The sequence below is a fragment of the Nuphar pumila genome, unplaced genomic scaffold (assembly GCF_984573655.1).
Source record: "Nuphar pumila unplaced genomic scaffold, dmNupPumi1.hap1.1 HAP1_SCAFFOLD_175, whole genome shotgun sequence".
Classification (NCBI taxonomy): domain Eukaryota; kingdom Viridiplantae; phylum Streptophyta; class Magnoliopsida; order Nymphaeales; family Nymphaeaceae; genus Nuphar; species Nuphar pumila.
Genome location: NW_028323203.1, coordinates 51,321 through 75,025, shown reverse-complemented (window position 1 = coordinate 75,025; position 23,705 = coordinate 51,321). Strand labels below are relative to the sequence as shown.

The 23,705-nt window shown below is 38.5% G+C and overlaps 1 protein-coding gene and 1 long non-coding RNA gene across 2 annotated transcripts; both read left to right on the top strand.

Annotated features, from left to right (window-relative positions):
* Window positions 1–10,023: 10,023 nt before the first annotated feature.
* On the top strand, window positions 10,024–11,081 carry LOC149810906 (uncharacterized). The gene is made up of 2 exons (XR_016428966.1): window positions 10,024–10,159; window positions 10,734–11,081. It is a non-coding gene; the product is annotated as an uncharacterized LOC149810906 (long non-coding RNA).
* Window positions 11,082–21,441: 10,360 nt separating this feature from the next.
* Window positions 21,442–22,661, top strand: LOC149810905 (inhibitor of trypsin and hageman factor-like). Its single transcript, XM_089994086.1, has 2 exons — window positions 21,442–21,487; window positions 22,335–22,661. Exons 1-2 carry the CDS (start codon window positions 21,469–21,471, stop codon window positions 22,529–22,531), a joined length of 216 nt encoding a protein of 71 aa, XP_089850212.1. The 5' UTR covers window positions 21,442–21,468; the 3' UTR covers window positions 22,532–22,661.
* Window positions 22,662–23,705: the final 1,044 nt, after the last annotated feature.

Here is a 23,705-nt window from a genome sequence, read left to right as displayed (position 1 = left end):
AATGCATCTGCATATGCAGACTGCATAGGCGCAAGTCTGCATACTAGTTTTATAAAAAAATAGTTTGGCAATGCATCTGCATATGGTAGCCAGCGCCATATGCAGACTTCATTTTATAGGCTGACTACTTAGGTGCAAGTCTGCATACTAGTTTATAACAAAAAAGGTTGACAATGCATCTGCATATGGTAGCCAATGCCATAAAACACAGACTGCATAGTCACAAGTCTTCATGCTAGTTTATAAAAAAAAAAAACAGTTTGGCAATGCATTTGCACAAGTTGAGTAGGTGAAGAAAAGAACTATACCAAAAATAAGTACAAAGAGAAACTGGCATATCAGTTGAGATTGTGTTCTTACCTGCACCGGCATTGTCGAAGACGACAATGGTTCTAGTGGGAGAGAATATCCCGGATTGAGCCTTCAGAATGGGGCACATGCAGTGTGGAGATCTAATGAGTGGAAAATGCATCAAGTATAGGAACGTGTGGTATGTGTTTGCTTGATTGGTGATGTGCGATGGTAGCATGACACATAGAAGGCACTGGTATCGTTGTTAATGCATCATTGTATGACGGCACATATGTGAAGCGTTGTTTGGTTAAACAATGTCAGCGGATTAGAGGATGTTGCCTTTGGGAGATTTGTTTAAGGACTTCTCGGCTTGCAGGAGTTTTCCTTGCGTAGTTGTTGAACGCACCAGGGTGCATGTGGGTTAGAGATAATTCCTCTAAGAATCACCTTAAATGGTTTTGTGCCTCTTTTCAGAAGTGATAACAGCTATAGGATAGCTATACACTAAGTGGCATGAACAATATACAATACGCATTTGGAGATGCACTTGATCAGCTTCCGCTAGGTAGCACATGAAAAAGTGTTGGTACGCGGCCTTTGGCTGTTAGGCTGGCCAGATTGGGCAGTTTGGTGCATCACGAGTTTGTGAAGCATTATATGCTCATGATGAATTAGTTGCAAGTGAACGACTGAAAGACTTGCGACGGTAAGGCAGAACTATCGTGTTGCACTGGATTATTAAAGAAATAGTTATGTGATAGATTATTGAAGAAATAGGCCCGCACGAGCAGATGAAGCTGGCGAAGGTGTTTCTGCACAAGACGGCTAAGAGGATGAAGAAGTGGCCAGATAAGCACCACCGACCTATTGGGTTCTGTGTTGAGGACCAAGTATTGGTGAAACTCTACCTGAATCACACAGGCATCTTCCGTGGAAGGTACCGTGGACTGATCAGGAAGTACGAGGAACCATTCACCATAACCAAGAAAGTGAGCAACCTAGTGTACAAGTTGGACCTGCCCTCAAACTTCAAGGTGCACCCGGTGTTCCACGTGTGCAACCTTAAACCGTTCCATGCGGATGAGGGGGATCCGGAACGTAGCTTGACACAACGCGCTCCTATTCTGTTGAAGGTCCCGATAGCACAACGAGCTGAGAAGCGTCTCAACAAGATCCTTCACCACAAGGACAATTACTTGGGCGAAGAAAAGAAGTATCTAGTGCAGTGGGAGGAGACAATGAAGTCGGCGTGGTTGCCAACATTCTAGATAAAGAGTCACTACCCAACCGAAGTCAGCGCATACCATGAAACAGATGGCACCAAGGGCAGCACATGATTTGAAGGGGGGAGCCTGTTCCCCTACGACCTACTTTGTACAGTTGTGTCCAGAGTATGTTTTGCTTTGGTTGAGTTTTGATGTAAGTGTCGAGTCACTTGTAACTTTCTCAAGGCCACCCTTGCATTTTGGTTTAGGTTGATAAATACCCTGAAGGGTCAGCCTATAGATTTGAATTGTAAAGAGCCCTCAGGCAAAATTGTGAATGAATGCAAATGCGAAGAGCTTTCTTTTGTTCACCCTCGTTGTGATTGCTTTTGAGTGATTGTGATTTCTCTCCCTCTCTATTCTGTCACTCTCTTGCACTCTCAGTTATCAAAGCTTCTGCAGCGGCAAGCAATCGATCAAAAGGCTTGTGACAATAAGGAATGACCGTTGCGCCACACTGGCCTACTGAAGAACTAGGCCTGTGACAAAGGGTGCCTTGTGTCAAACCAGGTCACTCAAGGTTGAACCCAATATGAAATATCCAGCATGAGCCCAAGCCCAACACCATGTAGTTTAGTTCATTTAACTCAATTACCAGCCTTAGTGAGGGTAGAAATACCCGGATCTGTTCTGGGTCAGCAGAGGGACCAATGGAGTTGTACAGGACTTTTGGTAAGAAGGTTGGCATCTCAACCTGGAGCCAACCCTGACTCAAAATGCACAAATGCAACTACGGGAATTGATGGAGATGCTTGTTGGTGTGCAAATCAAATAGAGGATGGCATCTGCTGGAAGCACTCTAAGGACGAGGAGTTCTTTGTCACTTCATGCTACGGATCCAACTGCACACCATCGATGTAGTGGCTGCCGAATCGGGTGTTTCATGGAGGACCGCCACCATAAAGTTCGGCTTTTGATTGGCTCTTGATTCACGAAAAAGTTAAAACAAAACATAACTTAAAGCAAATGGGGTTCCAATTGGCAAGCCAATGCAGGCTTGATGATGTAAGTTAGGATATGCATGTTTTGAGCAAGGCACCTAAGCTCAAATTGCAATTCGAGCAAGAGCTGGGCAAGTTATAACCAATTATTGAAAGGACCAGGCTTGTGCAAGCTTATGACCACTAAACCAAATCTTAGCTTATGTTTACTAACTTGACCTGCTCTTAATCTTGAAAAAAGGTTAGGCCAACTGGGTTTGGTATTTGTTTAGGTATCTTAAGAGTGCATTTAAATAAGATGTTGGTTAAAGGAATTAAAGAACAAATACTAATCCTCGTTAACAATTCTTAGAAAATAAAGACAACAGAAATACAAGTAATGTGTGAGTTCAGGCTCGACTTTAATCAAGCTGGCACTTGAAAGCCGATCGGTTAACCTACCCCATGTTGACCTCTAGGTACGAAATCGAGGATTAATTAAGATGTAGGAAGTAGGGATGTAAGCAGGTTGGATCTTACCAGACCCCATTTTGAAACAAGCCTTAAAGTTAGACCTAAACATAACCCAATCAAATGAGGGTCCGGTATGACTGTTATTTGTGGACCCAATCTAATTCTAAAAATTATATCTCAAATCCAATTAATCATTTCAAGTTGAAATAAAAATGAAAACTGACCATACAGTACAAGCAAATGACACATTTCCTGAAATGCTCATTATTTTTGAAAATCCGCCTCAATTCCAAATTTGCAAATGCTTAAATTTTTTAGGACATTTTTACCTTTCACACTAACGAACTTTCTGAAGTTTGCGCACTAACATGTGAATATCCTTAAGTAATGTTTGTAAAGGAGGTGAAGAAATTCACATATATGTAGTACACCATTCATGAGCTATCATATGAGTCTCATTTAAGTAAATGATCGTCAAGGAGGTTTGCAAATGTGTGAAAAAATTTACATATATACATATATACATATATATATATATATATATATATATATATATATATATATATATATATATATATATATATATATATATAAATATATATAGTATGACATTCGCAAGCTGCCATGCGAATCTTCTTTAAGTAATTGATCATCAAAGAGGTTTACAAATGTGTGGAGAAATTTGCATATATATAGTATGACATTTGTGAGCTACCATGCGAATCTCCTTTAGATAACTAATTGTCATGGAGGTCCACAAATATGTGTGGAAATTCACACACACACACACACACACACACACACACACACACACACACACACATATATATATATATATATATATATAGTACGACATTCACGCGCTACCATGTGGATCTCATTTAAGTAACCATGCCAATACATTTGCGGACCTCCTTGATGATCTGTTACTTAAAAGGATATTCGAATGGTAGCTCATGAATTTCAAACTATATATATGTGAATTTTCTCACACATTTGGAAACCTCCTTGATGATCCTTTACTTAAAGGGCATTCACATGGTAGCTTGCAAATGTTGTACTATATATGTGTGAATATTTTCACATATTTGCAGACCTTCTTAATGATCAGTTACTTAAAAGAGATTCACATGGTAGATCGCGAATGTCGTACTATATATATGTGAATGTCCACACACATTTGCAGACCTCTTTAACGTTCAATTACAAAAATGAGATTCACATGACAGCTAGCAAATGTTGAACTATATATATATATGAATTTTTTCACACATCTGCAGACCTCTTTACAATCATATGAAGAAAATTATTAGGACACATATAATATCAATTTAAATATCAAACATAATCAGATCATGTTGTCATAATTGGATTCAACCTATAAAATAAATCCTGAATCACGTAGGAGCTGATATCTCTAAAACAAGGCATCCCTACATCGAAAACATAAATCACAAACTAGGATTTATTTTTTATTTTGTCTCCGTCATGTATATTTACATCAGATCTGATCTGAATCTCAGGCTGAGTTTATAAAAGAAATTTAAAATAAAGCACAAAACAAAAACCACGTGAACCGATTTTCTCGAAAAAGACTCCCATAAACCCAAATTGAGCTAGTCCAAATGAATCAATTTATGTATTGGTTTTCATCCATATCAAATCATTTCAGACTTAATATAAATATTAATGAACTCAGGCTAAACAAAAGATATAATACAAATAACACATAAATAAGAACACATAAGCCATTTTCTCTATCACATATTGAAATTTGCATAAATTAAACTATATGCAATGCAACCCTATTCTAAGCAGAAAAGTAACTCTTATTTCAAATTATTACATTTGAGGTTACATTGAATTGAAAAAAAATAAAAAAATAAAAGCTAAGTCTTCTTCTTGAATGTTTCTGCAAAACTAGAAAATAAGGTTAGCACAAAAATGTAGGTTTTTCTGAATTTATCCAAAAATATGGGAAATTATCGGATATTATTCAGATATAAACCCAAATTCATACCCCCTTTGATATAAACATGATAAATAATGAATAAATTTAGAAAATAAACTTGAAAATTCGAAATTAGGGTCAAAATAACCAAAATACCCCTCATGACCTTGAAATCAGGGTTTTCTGAAAGGATTTTTGTAAATTTTGGAATTTTGAAAATCAAATGAAATAAATCAAACATAATATGATGAAATATGATGATATGCATGAAATTTTGGAGAATTAGAAATTAAAATTTCGAAATTTAGGTCAAAATGACCAAAATATCCCCGATAACAAGACTATGGCCTTGAAACCAGGGTTTTCTGAAATAAAATTTGCAAAATTGAAAAATATGAAATGCAAATGAGATTGAAATTAACCCTAATATGATTATACATGCTTATGTACATGATAAAATCCCTAAAATGGCAAAAATATCATAAAATATCAAATTTTGATGAAAATCAGGATTTCGGCATCGTGGCGACCATTGCCACCTTTACGGGAGGGTAGCAACGGCTGCTAAACCGTATAAATGAGGCAGAGAACATCAAGATATTCAGAAAATATGAAAACCTATTCAAGAAATTATAACAAGAATTTTAAATAGTGAGATGTTCTAAAGACTCAGAAAGAACCATATTTTTGAGTAACTTACGAGATGATTCAACAAAATCTGGAAACAAGAAAGTTATATACCCACGTCTTAACTTTCTACAAAAATAAACCAATCACAATTACAAGCAGGGAATAAGAAAATATCCAATAAATATAGAATACTGTCTAGGAGTGTTTTGTACAGGACAAGACACAAATAGGTTTTATTTGTCTGAGACTTAACAATAACTTTTGAGGACTTAGGTGGATGAATCATGCAAAGGCTTCAACAATAATATTGTAGGTATGAGTCTTAGCTTTCCAACAAGCTAAAGAACTTCTGAATCTGACCAGTATCCAGGTCAATATGATCAATTTACTAGAGTCATGTTTGACAACCCGAGTAAGAAAGAAAACATGTTTCTTGAAAGAAATTGAGTGTAAGCAACCCACAACTAGCAGGATTATAAAACAAACTTTGAGAACATCCAATAACATAAAAATCTCAAAACATTCATTCAATCAATCATAAACAAGTTTTTTGAAGATTACAATCATCAAGAGCAGTAATAAAACATCACAAAAATAATGAAACTCAAAAAAATGCTAAACATGAGAAAAACAAGAGTAGAGTTTGTTTATCTCCTTTGCAGTTGCGAAATGAACACAAACTTGGCTTCAATGGTAGACCACGATCAACCTGATGTCTCCAACATCTCAAACACCAGTACCAAGGTTTCCAAACCTTGATCACACGATCAACAACACCCTCACACGCATATCCGTACAAGGTTTTGCATCACCTTCTTCCTTGATGCCATCATCAAGAAACTTGTCCAAGACTTTAGTAGATTAACTGAGTTGAACTAACCCAAATGGTAAACAACAAACTTGTAGAGAAGGATCTTAGCTTTCCAACAAGCTAAAGATCATAAATTTTGAACCATTATCTAAGGAGAATGCATAAACCCACTTTTTAAAAAATCTGCAACTTACATCTCACTAAAATTTTATGATCTAAAAAATATATATATATTTATTGTAAGAACAGAATCCAATGTCGATCTTTGTCAATTTGGTCATGTTAAACATATCTACATTATCAGATTAAGCCAAAACAACATGCACTTTTAATTTTTTAGGTCAACTGCATGTGTGGTGTGTGCGTGCACATGCATGTGTGAAACCAATTCCTAACCATCCGTTCTAATGCTACGACCCTTACTAGGGGTGGACATCGGGCTGGCCCGGCCCAGGCTCATTTAGAGATCAGACTTCTGGCTTTTCAGTGCAGCCTAACCCGGAGATGGCCCAACTCATTTACTAACAGGCCGCGTTCTTAACAGGCTTGGGTCTGAAGAGCTGCCCATGACCCAGCCTATTGGCCCAATTGGCCAATGTAAAGCGGGCCGGCCTGGACCAAACACATTTCTCAGTTATTTTTTTAATAACAATATAATCTGGATCGTCCAACTGTGGACAATTGGATGGTCTATGTGGACCATCAACTTATCCACAGTTGGACGATCCAGATTTTATTGCCATAAAACTCTCTCGCTCTCTAAAGTTTACCTACATCCTAGTTTACATCCTAGTTTACCTACATCTTTGAGTAAGTTCAAAGTGTATTTCCTCTGTGACAGAAAGAGACCTTTCCTAGAGTGAGCAACTTCAATTCCCAAAAAATAACGCAACTTACCCAAATCTTTTATATCAAAGGCATCGTGAAGAAGAGCTTTGGTGTATAAGATGCTTTTATCATTCATCCCTGTCACAATGATATCATCTACATATACCAACACAAGAGTTAGGTTGCCATCTTCCTTTTTGATGAATAAAGAGTTATCAGCATTGCACCTAACAAAATTATTCTGTTCTAGAGTCCTGCTGAGGCAGTAGTGCCAAGCTCTGGGAGACTGCTTTAGACCATATATGGCCTTCTATAAATGACATACCAGGTTGTTATTTCCTTCTTTAAGATGTCCAGGAGGGAGTTTCGTATATACTTCTTCCTTTAATTCCCCCTGCAAAAAAGCGTTTTTAACATCTAACTGATATAATGGCCAATTATAGTTGCAAGCAATAGAGAGAATAATTCTAACAGTATTCATCTTAGCAACTGGAGCAAATGTTTCTTCATAATCAATACCCTCCGTTTGAGTGTACCCTTTTGCAACTAGCCTGGCCTTGTGCCTCTCAACTGTACCATTACTTTTGTATTTTACTTTATACACCCATTTGCATCCAACAACCTTTTTCCCTGATGGCAACTTAACAATATTCCAAGTCTTGTTTTTGTGAAGGGCATCTAACTCTTCGTTCATGGCTTGCACCCATACAGTTTGCTTTCTTGCTTCTTCATAGCTAGTAGGTTCTTGACAAGTCTCTAGGTTGTTGATATAAGCACTGTAAGACTTGGTAATATTCTTGTATCCAATATAATTTTCAATTGGATATGTGATCGAGGAATAAGAGACATAATCATTCAGCCGAGGTGGCGGATGAGTAATTCGTTCCGATCTTCTCAAAATCGGTTGAACTTCTTCAACAACTTCAGCTTGATTCATGGAAATATCACCTTCATCATCCCCTTGAGACAAAGAAGAAGTATTGGATTGCTCTTGGTTTTCTTTTACATAAAAGAACTCATCATAAGTGTCAATGTTTGGTAAGGCAGTCTCCCCCTGAGATGTAACGTCCCTGGGTTTTTGAGGGAAATATGACGTTTTTTCATCAAAGGATACATCTCTTGATATATAAAGACGCCTCTCTTCTGTATTGTAACACTTATATCCCTTTTGAGAGGTAGAATAACCCAAGAAAATACACCTGGAAGCTCTACTACTAAGTTTATCAATATTTTGTTTTTGCTTGGCCACATAGACGACACACCCAAAGGTACGTATGTGATTTATATTCAACTTTCTCCCTTTAAGAATTTCAATAGGGGCACATTTTTGAAGACGTTGACTAGGAAGCCTATTTATAATATAACACGCATTCATAACAGCATCGCTCCAAAAAATTTTGGGAACATTCATTTGAAGAAGAAGAGCCCGAGTTACCTCAAGAAGATGCCTATTTTTCCTTTCAGCAACTCCATTTTGCTGAGGAGTCCCAACACAAGTGAACTGGTGATCAATGCCCTTTTCCTTTTCAAATGTCTCAAACAAGGCATTTTTAAATTCAGATCCATTGTCAGATCTGAGAGACTTGATTTGTATCCCATATTGTGTTTCCACCATAGTGTAAAAGGTTTTGAATTTTTCGATTACCTCATCCTTAGATTTAAGCATATATAGCCATGTCACTTTAGAAAAATCATCAATAAAGCTTAAATAATATCTAAAGCCAGAATAAGATATAATTGGGGCAGGTCCCCATACATCAGAATGAACCAAGTCAAACAAATGTTCAGCATTATTTTCAGACTGAGGAAACGGGGGTCTACTCATTTTTGCATACCGACATACATCACATTGTTGACAATCATAATAAAAAGCAGGAAATAAAGTTTTTAAAGTCTGATTTGAGGGATGACCTAAACGTCTGTGCCACAAGGAACATTCTTCTCTATTGGTAAGCATAGCCCATGTCTTTTGTTCAAAGTATATAAACCATTCGCAAGTTTTCCTTCACCAATCTTCCTCTTCGATATCCGGTCCTGAAATACCACGTTATACGGTGAGAAAATGACATCACAATCCAACTCTTGAGTAATCCGGAAGACAGATAAAAGATTGGCTGATAACTTAGGAACAACAAGCACATCTAAATTTTTACTCTCATTTAGAAACGATAATTCACCTATTCCTGCAACTTTCACAGAAGAGCCGTCAGCAATAGTAACCTGATTTCTCTGATCTGCTTCTTTAACATTATGCAAGTTTGTCATGGAATTGCACATATTTTCAGATGCTCCAGAGTCAATAATCCATGTATTTGTATTTTTTTGATCAGTTAAGACAACAAAAGACTTACCGATTTGAGGATGACTAGAGGCCGATGCTACCATTGCTGTTCTCTCATGTTCTTTGCAGAGTTTTTGAAGCAGCTCTGTTAATGTTTGCAAAGTTGTGTCACTAGGATTTGTTGAAGCAACTTGAGCTGTAGTATTTTGTTGATCAGATTTCTGAACACCAGGTTTCCCATGAAGCTTCCAACATCTATCACGAGAATGACCATCCCTTTTGCAGTGAGTACAAGTAAGTTTTTTTTCCTTTGCCTTTGTAGCTGGTATTGATACGATCATCATATTTAGAGAAAGAAGCAGTAAATGCTGCCTTATTACTGGATTCTTTGTGATTATCATCAACCTGGATAGTATCTCTATTCATGACGCACTTACGGGATTCTTCTCTCATAATATTAGAGCACACACTGTTAACTGATGGAATGTCAGCAACCATAAGGATCTGACTGCGTAGGTGTTCAAATTCTTTTTTGAAGATATATATATATATATATATTTAAGAAAACCACTCCAACAAGGCATTCACCACCTTACGAAATGTAAGGATAACTATCAAGCCAAATCTATAAATACCCACTAGCAATGGCTTGCTATAACCGTAAGTGAACGTCTTCAAAGAGAGAAATGGCAGACATTTGCGAAGGTATGGCTTGATTACCATATATTATTCATGTCACATATATAGGTGTATTGCATCAGAACGAAAAGGTTTATTCTGTAAATTGTAAGTTACTCATGTCATGTAGGTGAGTCTTCATTTTGTTCTTCGTTCATTTTCCAGCTGTATCTAAACCACCCCACTGCTTGGGCAAATGCTTTGCTAACTACTTGCCCTGGCCCGGCCCCTGACCCTGACCCTGACCCAAGCCATGTATGGAAAAGAACACCCTATATGGTATCATAGAATCAAGAATTGCATTAGTAATAGAGCAAAACATTTTATTACCCTTCTTTGTTTAGAAAAAACATGAAAAGAATTGATGAGTAATCAATTCCTAGAAGACGTAATACAAGGAGCCCTCTATATCAAACATCTATCCTAGATCTTGATTGGGTCATTTCAGCAAGTCGGGGTCTTTGTGGGGCAGATTTGGACTGCCCCAATTTCAGTGCAGTTGTATGGCTTTACAGTAACTAGCAATTGTATTATTTCATTGTTTTTGCTGCTTTTCTGCTGGACCATGTGATGCTAATGCGAGGGAGATGAAACAATTCAGGTGCAGGTAAGAGCTCTTGGCCAGAATTGGTAGGTGCGTATGGGCAAATTGCAGCAACCACCATTGAGAGGGAGAACCCTAATGTGAAGGCCTTTATTGTTAAAGAAGGCTCAAGTGTAATTCTTAATATTGACTGCAAAAGGGTATGGGTTTGGGTTAGCAAGAGGGATGGGACAGTTTTTGAGGTCCCCAGTATAGGGTAAACAGGACGTTTCTATGTAATAACATGCCGACGGTAACTGAATAAATTGGATTGCTATACAATGTCATGGTTGTGTTACAACAACCTTGTAAGTGCCAATAAATTGCAATAAATTAAAATTATTTTGGAAATTTGTTTCTCTAAAATCATGTACTGGATTCATAATACAAACTTGTTTCACTATTGGTCCAGCTCTTTAGATATTGATTTCTGAACCGAACCTTCCCTTTGATGGTACTCTCTCTCTCTCTCTCTCTCTTGAGCGAAGGAAAAAATTTAATAAAATGATAATAAGATCATAAGATAGAAGAAGGGAAACCACATTCCTAAAATGCTGGTGAGTGAATAGGTTTTCCACACCTTCATCCAAGCTAAGCTACTTTCCCTTTGAAGGGATCCAAATCCAAGTCCAGATTCGAATAATATCCAATGAGGTAAGGATGAAACAAAATTCAAAATATACATGACAATCATGAATACAATACAAAAAATGAGGATCTGGAATACCGACCAGAGCTGAATCCCGAACCTGTTATGACCAGAACTGATTACATCAGGTTTATTGAAGACCCAACCTGATTATACGGTACTCGATACATACCCAATCCCGTTAACTTATATGATCTACAATTTCCAGGCATACCTGAACCCAAATTAGTTTGGGTTGGGTTTGGTCAAAGTTTTATGCGCCTGACCTGAACCAGACCGAGTGACAGGCTGATCAGATTGCACAAGCAAGGCTCTAAAATGCTTGACCTGGCCCTACTAGAGGTTAACTGGCCTCTAAAAGTGCTTGACCTGGCCCAGACTCATTTTTCAAAACACCCATAGAGACTTAAATTCACACAAATTCTTTAATTTTCACAGTACATTTGGTAATGAAGCAAATGAATGTCTCTTGATTTTGAAGATCTCTTGATCATGATATAGTTTAATGGGTTCAGTCAGATCCAGGTATAGTTGTATTATGAATAATTTTGGGTCAGACTCAGACATGGACTGGGTCGTTCAAGGCCTTCTGCTAGCCGTCTTTGTAGGTAAGGCCCGTAACATTAGAATGGACTGTTAGGAATCGGTTTCACACGCGTTTGACCGGAAAAATTTAAAAGTGCAAGTTGTTTTGGCTTAATCTGATAAGTAGATATGAGATCCGAAAGCACTAAATGAATTTTGTCTCACCCAGTAGATGGAGAGCTGATGCTGTACCACCCAGAGTTTACAACCACAAACCCCACCACTTGTAATTTGCCAATCTTACCCAGCGTGTTCCAGTGTCCACTCTTCCAGGGAAGCAGATCAGGTCAAGCTGAAATTGAGCGTTTTTGCTCATGCTGACATCGTGGCCACCCGATTTGCATTTTAAAAAGTTCAAAAATCAACAAAACCACGTGGCATTCATCCAAAATGCAAACAGACGGCCAAGATGCCCGCATGAGCAAAAACGCTCATTTTCAGCATGACCTGATCTGCTTCACTCTTCCAGTGGATACATGTGTTCATTGGATACCATGAATAGTTCCACTTAAACAGTCGGTGGCCGTGAAAACTGTTTTATGCAAGTGATGACTTGGTGGGGTACCCATGCAATTTGTAGTACTTGTACTTTATGTGGCCAGGAATGCCACAATGTGAAAACATGGATCGTCCACGCCGAACACCCATACTTTTGTCGCTTGAAATCAGTATTTTTAGCATGAGAAAAGAGAGTTTATTTCCTAGAGGCTGCTGCCGGCACCACACGAGCTTCCCTACTACTCTCATCTTGAATCACAAGAGCCTCAATTTTTAGAGAAATATGTAGCAACTGGCATTGAGTCTTGGCAGAGATGCACAATGGCATATTGTATTTGATAAATATGGGGAGCAATACTTTAAGAAAATTTCTCATGAAGGTCTAACCATACTTCATGGGCTGTAGTAGTATAGATCACACTATGTGCCAAGTCCCATGAAATTGAGTTCAACAACCATGATAAGATCATGTTGCTACATCGCACCCACTTTGGGTAGTTTGTGGATCTACTTTTCGGTTTTGAGACGGAGCCATCTATAAACTCAATCTTATTTTTGGCACTCAAAGCCATTATCATGGCTCTATTCTAGGTGGCGTAATTATCCCCATCAAGGGATTGAGATATTAAGACAGTTTTGAGTCTATAGGAATGGTGCAAATAAAGAGGATTTGTAGTTTCATCGGATGGGTTTGAAGATGTAGTAACAGATTTAGCCATAACGATCAAAGGAGATCACAAAAACAGAAGTAATGACTTAACTTGTGATGAGCAACCTTGAGTGCAAAACCAGAGGTCGACCTACTGTCCACCTAGACGATGATGACGATAGGGCTACTGACGCTATCTTGTGGTTCACCACAGCCAAACTCAAAGATATGCCTATTGCGATTGAAACAAACTTCATGATCTACTTTAACGAGTGAGATATGGAAAAACTAGCTTCAATGGGCATTCAACTTCAAAATGATAGACCTTTTAGTGCCTCAGATACCATGTGAAGAGAAGAGCCAAAAATCATGAGAAAGAATTTCCATCGTATCTCATTAGGAAAAGAACAAACAATATATACAACCATCCCACTATTTTCGGGATCACAAACACGATAATCTATACACAGAAACTAATCCCTAAAATCTTGTACATAACATAACACCCATTTGGATAGGGTCTCGTCTCTATCCTAACGATAAAAGGAAAGAGACTATGCCACTACAAGAAAAACTTCAATTAGCGACGGAAACTTGCGACAAAAAAAATCCATCGTAAATTTGCGATGAATTAGCGAGAGAAAAATATTTGTCGCTAACATTTGAATTATTTATGAAATTAGCTACAGAAAATATTTTGTCGCTCATTCGTCGCTAATTCGTGATGGATGCGCGATGAAATTAAATCAGTAGCTACTATGCAACAAATTAGAGACGGTGTTTGTGACAGAATTGTGCCATCGCGAAGCCGTCGCTAAATAGTGACGACTTTTGCAATGAAATAATTCTGTCGCTAAGTTTCAATATTAAAAGGCTCATTTAGGGCACGATCTCTCCCTCTTCCCTCCTCCTTTCTCCTCGCAGCCTCCACACCAAATGCATCGACGGGCTTGTCTCTCTCTCTCTGTGCAAGGGCTCCATTGGAGCGGCGGGTGGCGGCACCACCGCCTCCGGCGCCAAGAGGCGGCGTCCCTTCGACAACACAATGGGTGGCTCCTCCTCCTCGTCTACCTCTAGCCATGACGACTTTGTCGCCCCGTCGATACCCCTCGTCGGGCACCGACATCACCTGTACGCTTATAACGTTGATGAGTGAGGGCCGTTGAAAGAAGCAAAGGGGAAGACAGAGAAAGAGATCCAAGGGTTCCATGAGGGACTGAAACAATACAAAGCAGCTCTGCAGAGAGAGAGAGAGAGAGAGAGAGAGAGAGAGAGAGAGAGAGAGATGACGATGATGAATTTAGGCATCCTTTTGGTTTTTGTTTGGGGGCTGGGCCTTGGATGTGTGCAAGGCATTTGGCTGAACCTTCCTTCGACCGGAACCAAGTGCATATCAGAGGAGATCCAAACCAACGTCGTCATCTTGGCCGATTATGCTCTCGTCTCAGATGAAAAAGATCATAATACCCGATTAATATCGGCCAAGGTGTGCTTCTGTTTTCCCCTCTCTGCCATCCTTTTGATCTTTGTATATTTGTGGATTTTGTAAGAAACTGGATTAGGTTGTAGTGATATTTCCTTCTGATTCATTTTAGATCTCACTTTTACGATGTCCATTTCTCTATGATCAGTAGCCTCCATGCAAACTCAGGCTGTGTGAAATCTTGTAAGCTCATTCCCTTAAGTTGTAAATTTTATGTAAATGAAAACTTTTATGGCACTCTGTAACTAGCCTGTGTGTACAAAATTTTATGGACCTAGCAGGCAGTGAATGAGCTTCACAAACACATGCTGATGGTATAAGGCTCAAGGCAGGCTCTTAGATTAACCGCAGCTTGCTAAGCCTTACTACTGTCTTCAGAAAGCTCAGATTACATTTGATTGTTACTATTTGTTGCTATTTCTAGCATTTAGACATTCATACAAATGGTTGAGTATATGTTTTATAACTTAGTAACTGCCTGGAACTTGTATAGATCCATTGACCTTTGGTTCAAGATTCTCTTGAGCTTGACTCATCTTCAAGCTGGTTGTACTCAATCTAGATGAGTGCAACCGTCTCATCCATTATTTCATTACATTGAGTTGATGCTGCATTTATGGTTGGTGAGGAACTAATTGCTCCTGATTTATGCAAGTGATGACTTGGTGGGTACCCACGCAATTTGTAGTACTTCTCCTTTATGTGGCCAAGAATGCCACAATGTGAACACATGCATCATCCACGCCGAGCACCCATACTTGTGTTGCGTATGTTAAGCTAAACCACATTCACATTGAAATCAGTATTTTTAGCATGAGAAAAGATAGTTGATTTGTTGGAGACTGCTGTCGGCACCACACAAGCTTCTTCCTACTATTCTCATCTTGAGTCACAAGAGCGTCAATTTTTGCAACCAAAGGCAGTGGGTTTTTTAGAAGAATTTGCCCTCTAACACTGTCGTAAAAATCGTTAAGGCTCTTGTTGTTCTTTCACAAACTTGGCACCAAATTTGGAAGCACAGGAATGAGATAACCTTTGATGTTGTTGTTCCAAACTGGTTCCCAATACAACGCAAAATCAGCAATGAACTCTGGGAATGGTTACAATTGAGGTCAGTCCAAAGGGAGGCCAATGGTTTGATGATGGCCTTGCAAATGTAGCTGAACCTGGTTTGATTTTTGGTGCAGGCTGTGGACGTTGCTTTAATTGGGTGATGATTCACCTCTGGTTTGTGTACATAACATGATCTAAAGATCTTATTATCCTTTAAAAAAAAAAACCTTCAAAGAGAGAGAGAGAGAACCATCAAAGGGAAGGTTCTGTTCAGAAGTCAATCTCTAAAAAGCTGGACAAGCCATACAACATTTGATTTGTATAACAGATAATTATGAATAGTGAAACAAGTTCTATTATGAATCTGGTGCATGATTTTGCAGAAATAAATTTGTATACATAAATGACAAAGTTGCATTCTTTCTTAACAAATTTTGAGTTGTCCTAAAAAATCTCATCAACTGAACTTTCTTTTTCCTCAAGAGAGGCAAGAGGAATTTCAACTTCCTAAGAAAACTCTTTGACATTATCTAGACAGTTCATTTGAAAATGGTCATCCACATCTGTTGAGTTGGATGAGTCAAAATCTTCCATTGTATCAACATACTCAAACACCACTTCTTTGATGGGAATTTTAAACACCACTTCTTCCTCTAAAGTGGGAGAACTAATGGTTGATTCAAATATATTATGAGCTTCTTCTTTTAGAGCTATGGGAGAACTGATCTAGCTCCTTCACAAGGATTTTCTCTTCTAAAGCCATGACAAGACTTTCTTTTTCTAAAATATTGACAAGACATTCCTTATTCTCTTTTGTAATGACAGCCTTAGTGGATAACTCAGGCACAATCTCTTTTTATGGTACTTGGATACAAGCATTCTCTTCTTTCTCATCGATTTGACTCTCACATTGGTAGATCTGAGTGCAAGCAGACTGTGGTGACTCAGACAACCATGAGGTTCCTTTCTAATCAGCAAAGTCAACGTAGACTCTCAAGATTATGATAAATTTTTTCAATATTGGTTCAACTTTGCTAATCATGTAGACTTCCTCATTTTGAGTGCACGTTGGTTCCTTCTAAGCTTTTTTATTTTCCAATATCAGTTCACCTTTTTTAATGTGGTGCTTGATTATGTGTCTAAGTGAAATACATTTTTTGTGTCATGAACTAGAGCCTGATGATATTTGTAGAATTTGATTGGGTACCTTTCTTTCATCTAGAGAGGATCCGACACTTAGGCAATTAAAATTCCTCATTTTCCAATAAAATATCCAAGACTTGAGATTGAGTTTGCTAGATCTCGGTGAACTCTGTGTAGCTATGCCGTCTTGGATATTGGGTCAACTCTTTGTTTTTCTTGGGAGATTTTGCCTTTTTCTTTTTCCTTTGAGTAGCCGCACTAACTTGGATCCCAAGTATTTTTTTCTTTTTTGAATTTATTTCTCTTAGATCCAATATTGACCAAGATCTCATTATACTTGCCACTTTTAAGGTTTTCTTCTATCCAAGTGGCAACATCAATCAGATCCTTTAAGGTCTCACACCTTTGAGTAGGCAAGAGACCCTTGAGAGGTTGACTAAAGTTGTTCATTATAAGGGTGACAACATCAGACTCTTGAATTGAGTTCTTCATGCGATGGTACACTGATCTCTTGCCACTTTTTCTTGAGACTATAGAGTTGATTGATCATCGGCTGGGCATCCACTTTGAATCTAAATTATTCAATGAACAAGTTCATGAGGGTCTGAAACTATCTTATTTGATGAACATTCAGAGTCGAGAACCAAGTTAGAGCCTCTCCTTCCAAGCTTCTTGGGAACCATCAGATTAGGGCACGATCATCGTGTAGGCAGTCAAAGCATGCGTCTAGGAAGAAGGTGACATGAGTTTCAAGGTTACCCATTCTATTGAATTTGATGAACTTTCGTGAAGAGATTTCAAAAGGTTCACAACTTGGACCCAAAATGAAGTCTTGGATCTCGTAAAGTCTCCTTTCTCCTTTGGATCCTTTAATCTGACGGGACAAACTTTTGAGTTCTTCCTTAAGTGTCCAAACTCATTCTTCATACTCATCGGATCATGAATTAATATTCCAAACAACTGTGATCACTAACTCTGGCACATAGGTCGACTATATCTTTTGAGTTGGTCCCTGTTGGGCCTTGGGCTTAGGACTTTACTGCTTATTACTTCTTAACTGTGCATTGTTTTCTAAAAATTGCTATTTGATTTCATGCATAATGGCCATTAAGACTGCATTGGAGTTCTCCACTTCTTCTAAGATGGATTGATCCAAAAATTCATCTACCACACCTTCACCTTTATAGATTTTTGCATATTGGATCTCTTCCGCATTCTCTTCTTCTAAATCTGGATTTGTTTCTTCTCCATCGTGTTGGTCAAGAGAATCCTCTATAGGTGAGAAGATCACCATTGCTCCCAGTTATGGATCGCCACCCAACAGAGCTTGGAGCTCCCTAGTGCCCGTGGGTTTCTTTTTAGGGTTCCTAGGTTGGTTTTGACTTGAGGACTCAAGTTGGTTAAGGTTCTAAAAACTTTGGGCCTGATCAGATAGTCTTGGGTTTTTAAGAGGATCTATATTGGTATCCTTCTGATGAACTATGGTCTAAGATCTAAATCAAACAAGAGTCCAAATATTCAAACAACACATAGGTCCAAATTTTTTAAACTAAGTTTTTTTAGGATGTCCTCGAATGCTCCATGAAATGCGAGGTCGCTCCAAATGGGTTTTATTGAGAAAAGATCTGTGTACCAGACCTTTCACAATATACCCAAACTAAGGTTCCTATTACTGTAAGTGGGTTTACAATCTCTTTGGTCCACCATTGATATACGCAAGCTGAAGACTTCTGGTACTAGTGGGGAGATCCGTAGATCTAAATAGATAGGATAAGTTGGGGGGTTTTGAAAATCCAAGCAGTAAAATAGATTCTCCATAATCAAAGTCCTACGAAAGAGGATAAAGATTTGAAAACATAGATGAAGCAAACATTGTTTTTATGCAAAATGATTTTCTATTCTTGTTGGAGGTTCAAGATTTTCATAAGAAATTCTAAATGTCATGCAAATCTACAAGTTTTTCTAAGTTATTTTTCTAAAGCTAAAACAATAAAGCAAACAATCTACCTATTGTCTTTTCTTAGGAAAGAACAAGAAATGCATGGGAGAAAACACTATGGTTTTGTATCGAAAATGATTTTCACGGGAGAAAATAAAAATAGATCAGATCTAGGCCTTTACCAAAAGGTATACTGAGGTCCAAACGACACCAAAAACACAGGAAAGCAACACACACAGGTGTTAAGAACTGGGGCTATGAAACCCAAAAGAAAATCGAATCTTATCCAAAAAATGGGGTGTTTTTACTGAAATTTTTCTAAGCCAAGAAATAATAGCAGATGCTACTATTGATTTTGGACACTGAAAACACAGGATTCTAAAAAAACTCATACAGATAAAATAAAACAAATAAAAAGATCTTTTCAATGATGTATGACATCGAGAATAAGAAAATTAAACAATATAAAGAACAGAGAAAGAGGGTTGAGAAAATAAGCCTCCGAAAATGAAAACTGGTCGACTATTTTAGAGCAGGAGAAAAATACCGTTAAGATTTGGAATCTAAAAAATGATCACTCCAGGGGATTTTTTTGGCTCCTACTCAAAACTTTACAGATCTAGATCTGAATTTCAGTTGTACAGAGAGCCTGAAAACACGAGTTTTCATCGCTGGACTGCTTGGATATGCAATAAAGAACAGATATTCCTTAAGAAAAACAGTCACTGAAATTATCATTTTCACTGTTCATGCCAACTTTCAGATGTCGTACAGACAGAATATACAAACGGGTCAAACATGTGAAACAGAGCCATTTTTGTCAGCTTTCCAATGAACCTAATAACGCAAAAAAGCATGCTATGAGCTCAAAGATATGACTTTGTCACTATAATGGTCTCCCTATTCGAGGCTCATTCACAGTTTGGTTGATCTTATGGGACAAAATTCCTACAGAACACAATTTGAAGCTTACCTAAGCATTGTTCTCACTGTCTTGGGGTGACTTGATCCTACCATGGAAGCCCAATACACCGCTGCCTGTGGCTAAAGAAATTTGATTCCTATATGTTAAATAAATGTTTGTTTAGAGGTGCTAGATCTTAATCTTTGGAGATGCATTTGTGCCTTGAAAGGAACAACAGAATATTTCGTGACTCTCGCTCTACGGTTACAGCCTTAGCCGGATTAGAGGAGAGCGAGAGATAGCCATGGCTGATGTGGCCAGGCCTGGATGTAAAATGGATCGTCCAACACCGCTTGGGTCGTTTTGAGATGGTTTGAAACCCTGCCGTTTTCGACTTTGGTTTCTCTTTCTGAATCCCATGTAGAGCCATTCTCTTCACTCTTAGTGATATCTCATCACTTAGTAATACTTTCCATTTTGACTGTTAATACAAATTTATTTATTCCTTAAAAAAAAAAAACTCCAAGCAACTTGCTCGTTTGCTAGTATTGTCAGAACTTTGATCTTGTGATGTAAGTGCCCACCCACCTGTGTTTTAATGGTTTTTCTCTATGTTGATGGGGGTGATGATCCACCCTTTGGTTATTCTACCCACTATGACTTCGTTATCCATTTAATAAAATAGTTTTAATTAAAAAAGAAAAATGATCAGAAACACACCTAAAGTTTGGGCATGATTAAAATTACACCTAAGTGTTCTATATTGTTCAAATCACACAAGGACTTTCTCATGCTTAATCAAAGAAACCATTAGTTTGTGTTGCTTTGGTACCGATACTCTCTCTCTCTCTCTCTCTCTATCTGGAGCTGGCAAGGGTTATTGTGTACATGCATAATATCACCCCAAGGGGGTTAGCATAGTGGCAAGGGGCCTTCGCTGCTAAACGGGTAGTCAAGGTTTGATTCTCATGGTTATCGCCACTCTGCACAAGCCAACGCATAGTATAGGACCTAGGAGCAGGGTTCTAGCTTCAGAATTTTATGCTGCTGACACGATGACCATAAGTATGGCAGGCTGAGCCAGCATGGCCAGGACTTCGTGCCGAGTGCAGTTTCTTCGGGTTATAAATAAGAAAACTGTTGTTTTTTCCAAATCTGACCTTCTAGATGGATTCAGCATGGTCGATTTGATAGAAACAACCTTTGGATCATGTTTTATCAAAAAAAAAATCATGATTTTTCGAATAAAAGGATTTTACATTTTACAACCATTGATTCATTAATTGATAAAATATTTACAAATGTTGGACCCACTGATGCGGCACGCTAGATGGTATGCTCCACCAAATATGGAGGGCCCCACTGTTTCGTGGAGAGGCATAAACCGTAGGCCAATATGGTCAAGTTCCAATTAAAAAGGAATGCCAGCTGAGGACAAACCTGTGATCTTTAATTATCAAACCAAATCTGTAAATATCCAGCATGCATACACACCCAGATCCACATATGCAGGGCACCCTTTTAAACGAGAGAGAGAGAGAGAGATATGTATGAAGCTTTGAGCAATATGGTCAACATTCAATTAAAACGGCCAGGTTAGAAGATTATACACAGGCGTATAGAGATATACAAGCCTATCCATCCTTATCGAAGCATAAGAGAGCATAAGGTGACAAAATCAAGGTTGGAACCATACGGAAAATATAGTCAACATTCAAACAAGGCATTTACCTTACAAAATGTAAGGATGACAAACAAGCCAAAACTATAAATGCCCACTAGCAATGGCTTGTTAAAAGTGTAAGTGAACATATACAAAGAGAGAGAGAGAGAGAGAGAGAGAGAGAGAGATGGCATCCATTTGCAAAGGTATAACTTCAAAACCATATATTATTCTTGTCAGGGAGGTGACAAGGTGATCTTCATTTAATTTGTTCTTGGTTCAGGTATTCGGTAATGATGCGTATCAGGGTATCTATGGCTATCCTTTTCCAGCTGGTGTAAACCACCCCACTACTCAGGCCAAATACTTTGCTAAGTACCTCGTCCTAAGCCATGTGGTCAAGAACCACAGCTAAATCGTTTTCTTTTTCAAAAATTTGTTGATGTGTGGCACTCAGCCGCGCATCCAACCATGTTTGGTCCTTCACCCATTCATTCATATGGGCTTTCATATACATAACCTGACCAATTTGGCTGGGCTTGTGCAGTATCTTACTTTTCAAAATTTTGTCGAACCCGTGTCATGTACGAGAGTCATGTATGCATATCTTTCAGCAAGTCTGGGTCATTTTTTTTTTAAAGACCCAGAATAATATCATTAATATCAGGATCGGAAGAATTACAGCATGAAAGGAATTGATGAGAAATCAATTACTAAAGGACGTAATACAAGTATCCCTGTATATCAAACATCTAACCTAGAGCTGCCCACGAGAGGGTGTTGCGTGTTCTCCCCCGAACACGCACTGTAGCTACAGTGCATGTTCGGGGGTGGGGGGGTGCACATATAACCTGCCCCGGCTGCCCACCGAGCCTACATCTTGATTGGTCCATTTCGGCAAGTCTGGGTCTTGGTAGGGCAGATTTGGACTGGCCCAATTGCACTGCATTGTATGGCTTAACAACAACTAGCAAGTGTATTATTTCATTGTTTGCTGCTTTCTGGTAGACCATGAGATGCTAATGCGATGGACATGAAACAATTTTGGTGCAGGTAAGAGATCTTGGCCAGAATTGGTAGGTGAGAATGGAAAAATTGCAGCAACCATCATTGAGAGGGAGAACCCTAACGTGAAGGCTGATATTGTTGAAGAAGGTACAAAAGTACTTCAAGTTTTTCTCTGCGATAGGGTATGGGTTTGGGTTAGCAGGACGAATGGGACAGTTATTAAGGTCCCCACCATAGGGTAAATGGGTTGTTTCAATGTAACAACATAACTACGGTTACTGAATAAATTGGCTTGCTATACAATGTCTTGGTTGTGCTACAGAAACCTTGTAAGTGCCAATAAATTGCAATAAATTCAAATTATTTTGGAAATTTATTTCTGCAAAATCATGAACTGGATTCATAATAGAACTTGTTATACTATTCATAATTATCTGTTATACAAATCAAATGTTGTATGGCTGGTCCAGCTTTTTAGAGATTGACTTCTGAACAGAACCTTCCCTTTGATGGTTCTCTCTCTCTCTCTCTCTCTCTCTCTCTCTCTCTCTTCTCGAAGGAAGTCTTTTTTTAAAAGGATAATAAGATCTTTAGATAATGTAATGTACACAAACCAGAGGTGAATCATCAGCCCCTTTAAAGCAACGTCCACAGCCTGCACCAAAAATCAAACCAGGTTCAGCTACAGTTGCAAGGCCATCATCAAACCATAGGCCTCTCTTTGGACTGACCTCAACTGTAACCATTCACTGAGTTCATTGCTGATTTTGCGTTGTATCAGGAACCAGTTTGGAATAACAGTATTAAAGGTTATCTCATTCCTGTGCTTCCAAATCTGGTGCAAAGCGACTAAGATCCAGCATCTCCACCGGAAACCTTCCATTGCCGCCTGCAATGCCCGACCTACGAGAGAGAAATAGGTGTCGTGGTCTGCAAGCGTGTGTTCCGGTAGATCCTTGTATTTACATTTTAAAAAATGTGCTACCCTGCCCCCATCCCTCTTCGCTTGCAATCAGCCACCACCATTTGATCAAAAGGTCATTATTAAAACGTCGCATATCCAAAAGGTCGTTATTAAAATGTCACATATCCATTATCCCCAGGCCCCCTTGTGAGTGCAGTAGCGTGACCATATCCCATCCAGTAGGTGCAAAAACCAAATTTTCTCCATGACCTCCCTATAGAAACCTTATTCGTTTGAGAACCGAATTAGGTGGCGAAAAGGCCCAGAAAATGTTGTGCTACTGAAGTGACAACAAGTTTCACTATTATATACCCTCTTGCTTTTGACAGCACCTTCACTTTCCAAGTCTGTATTTTACATCTAATTTTACTTCCAGCAAAGTCCAAAGAGTTGGCTTTGTTACCCCTTGTGTAAGGGATCCCCAAATACTTCATTGGCACTCCTACATCTCA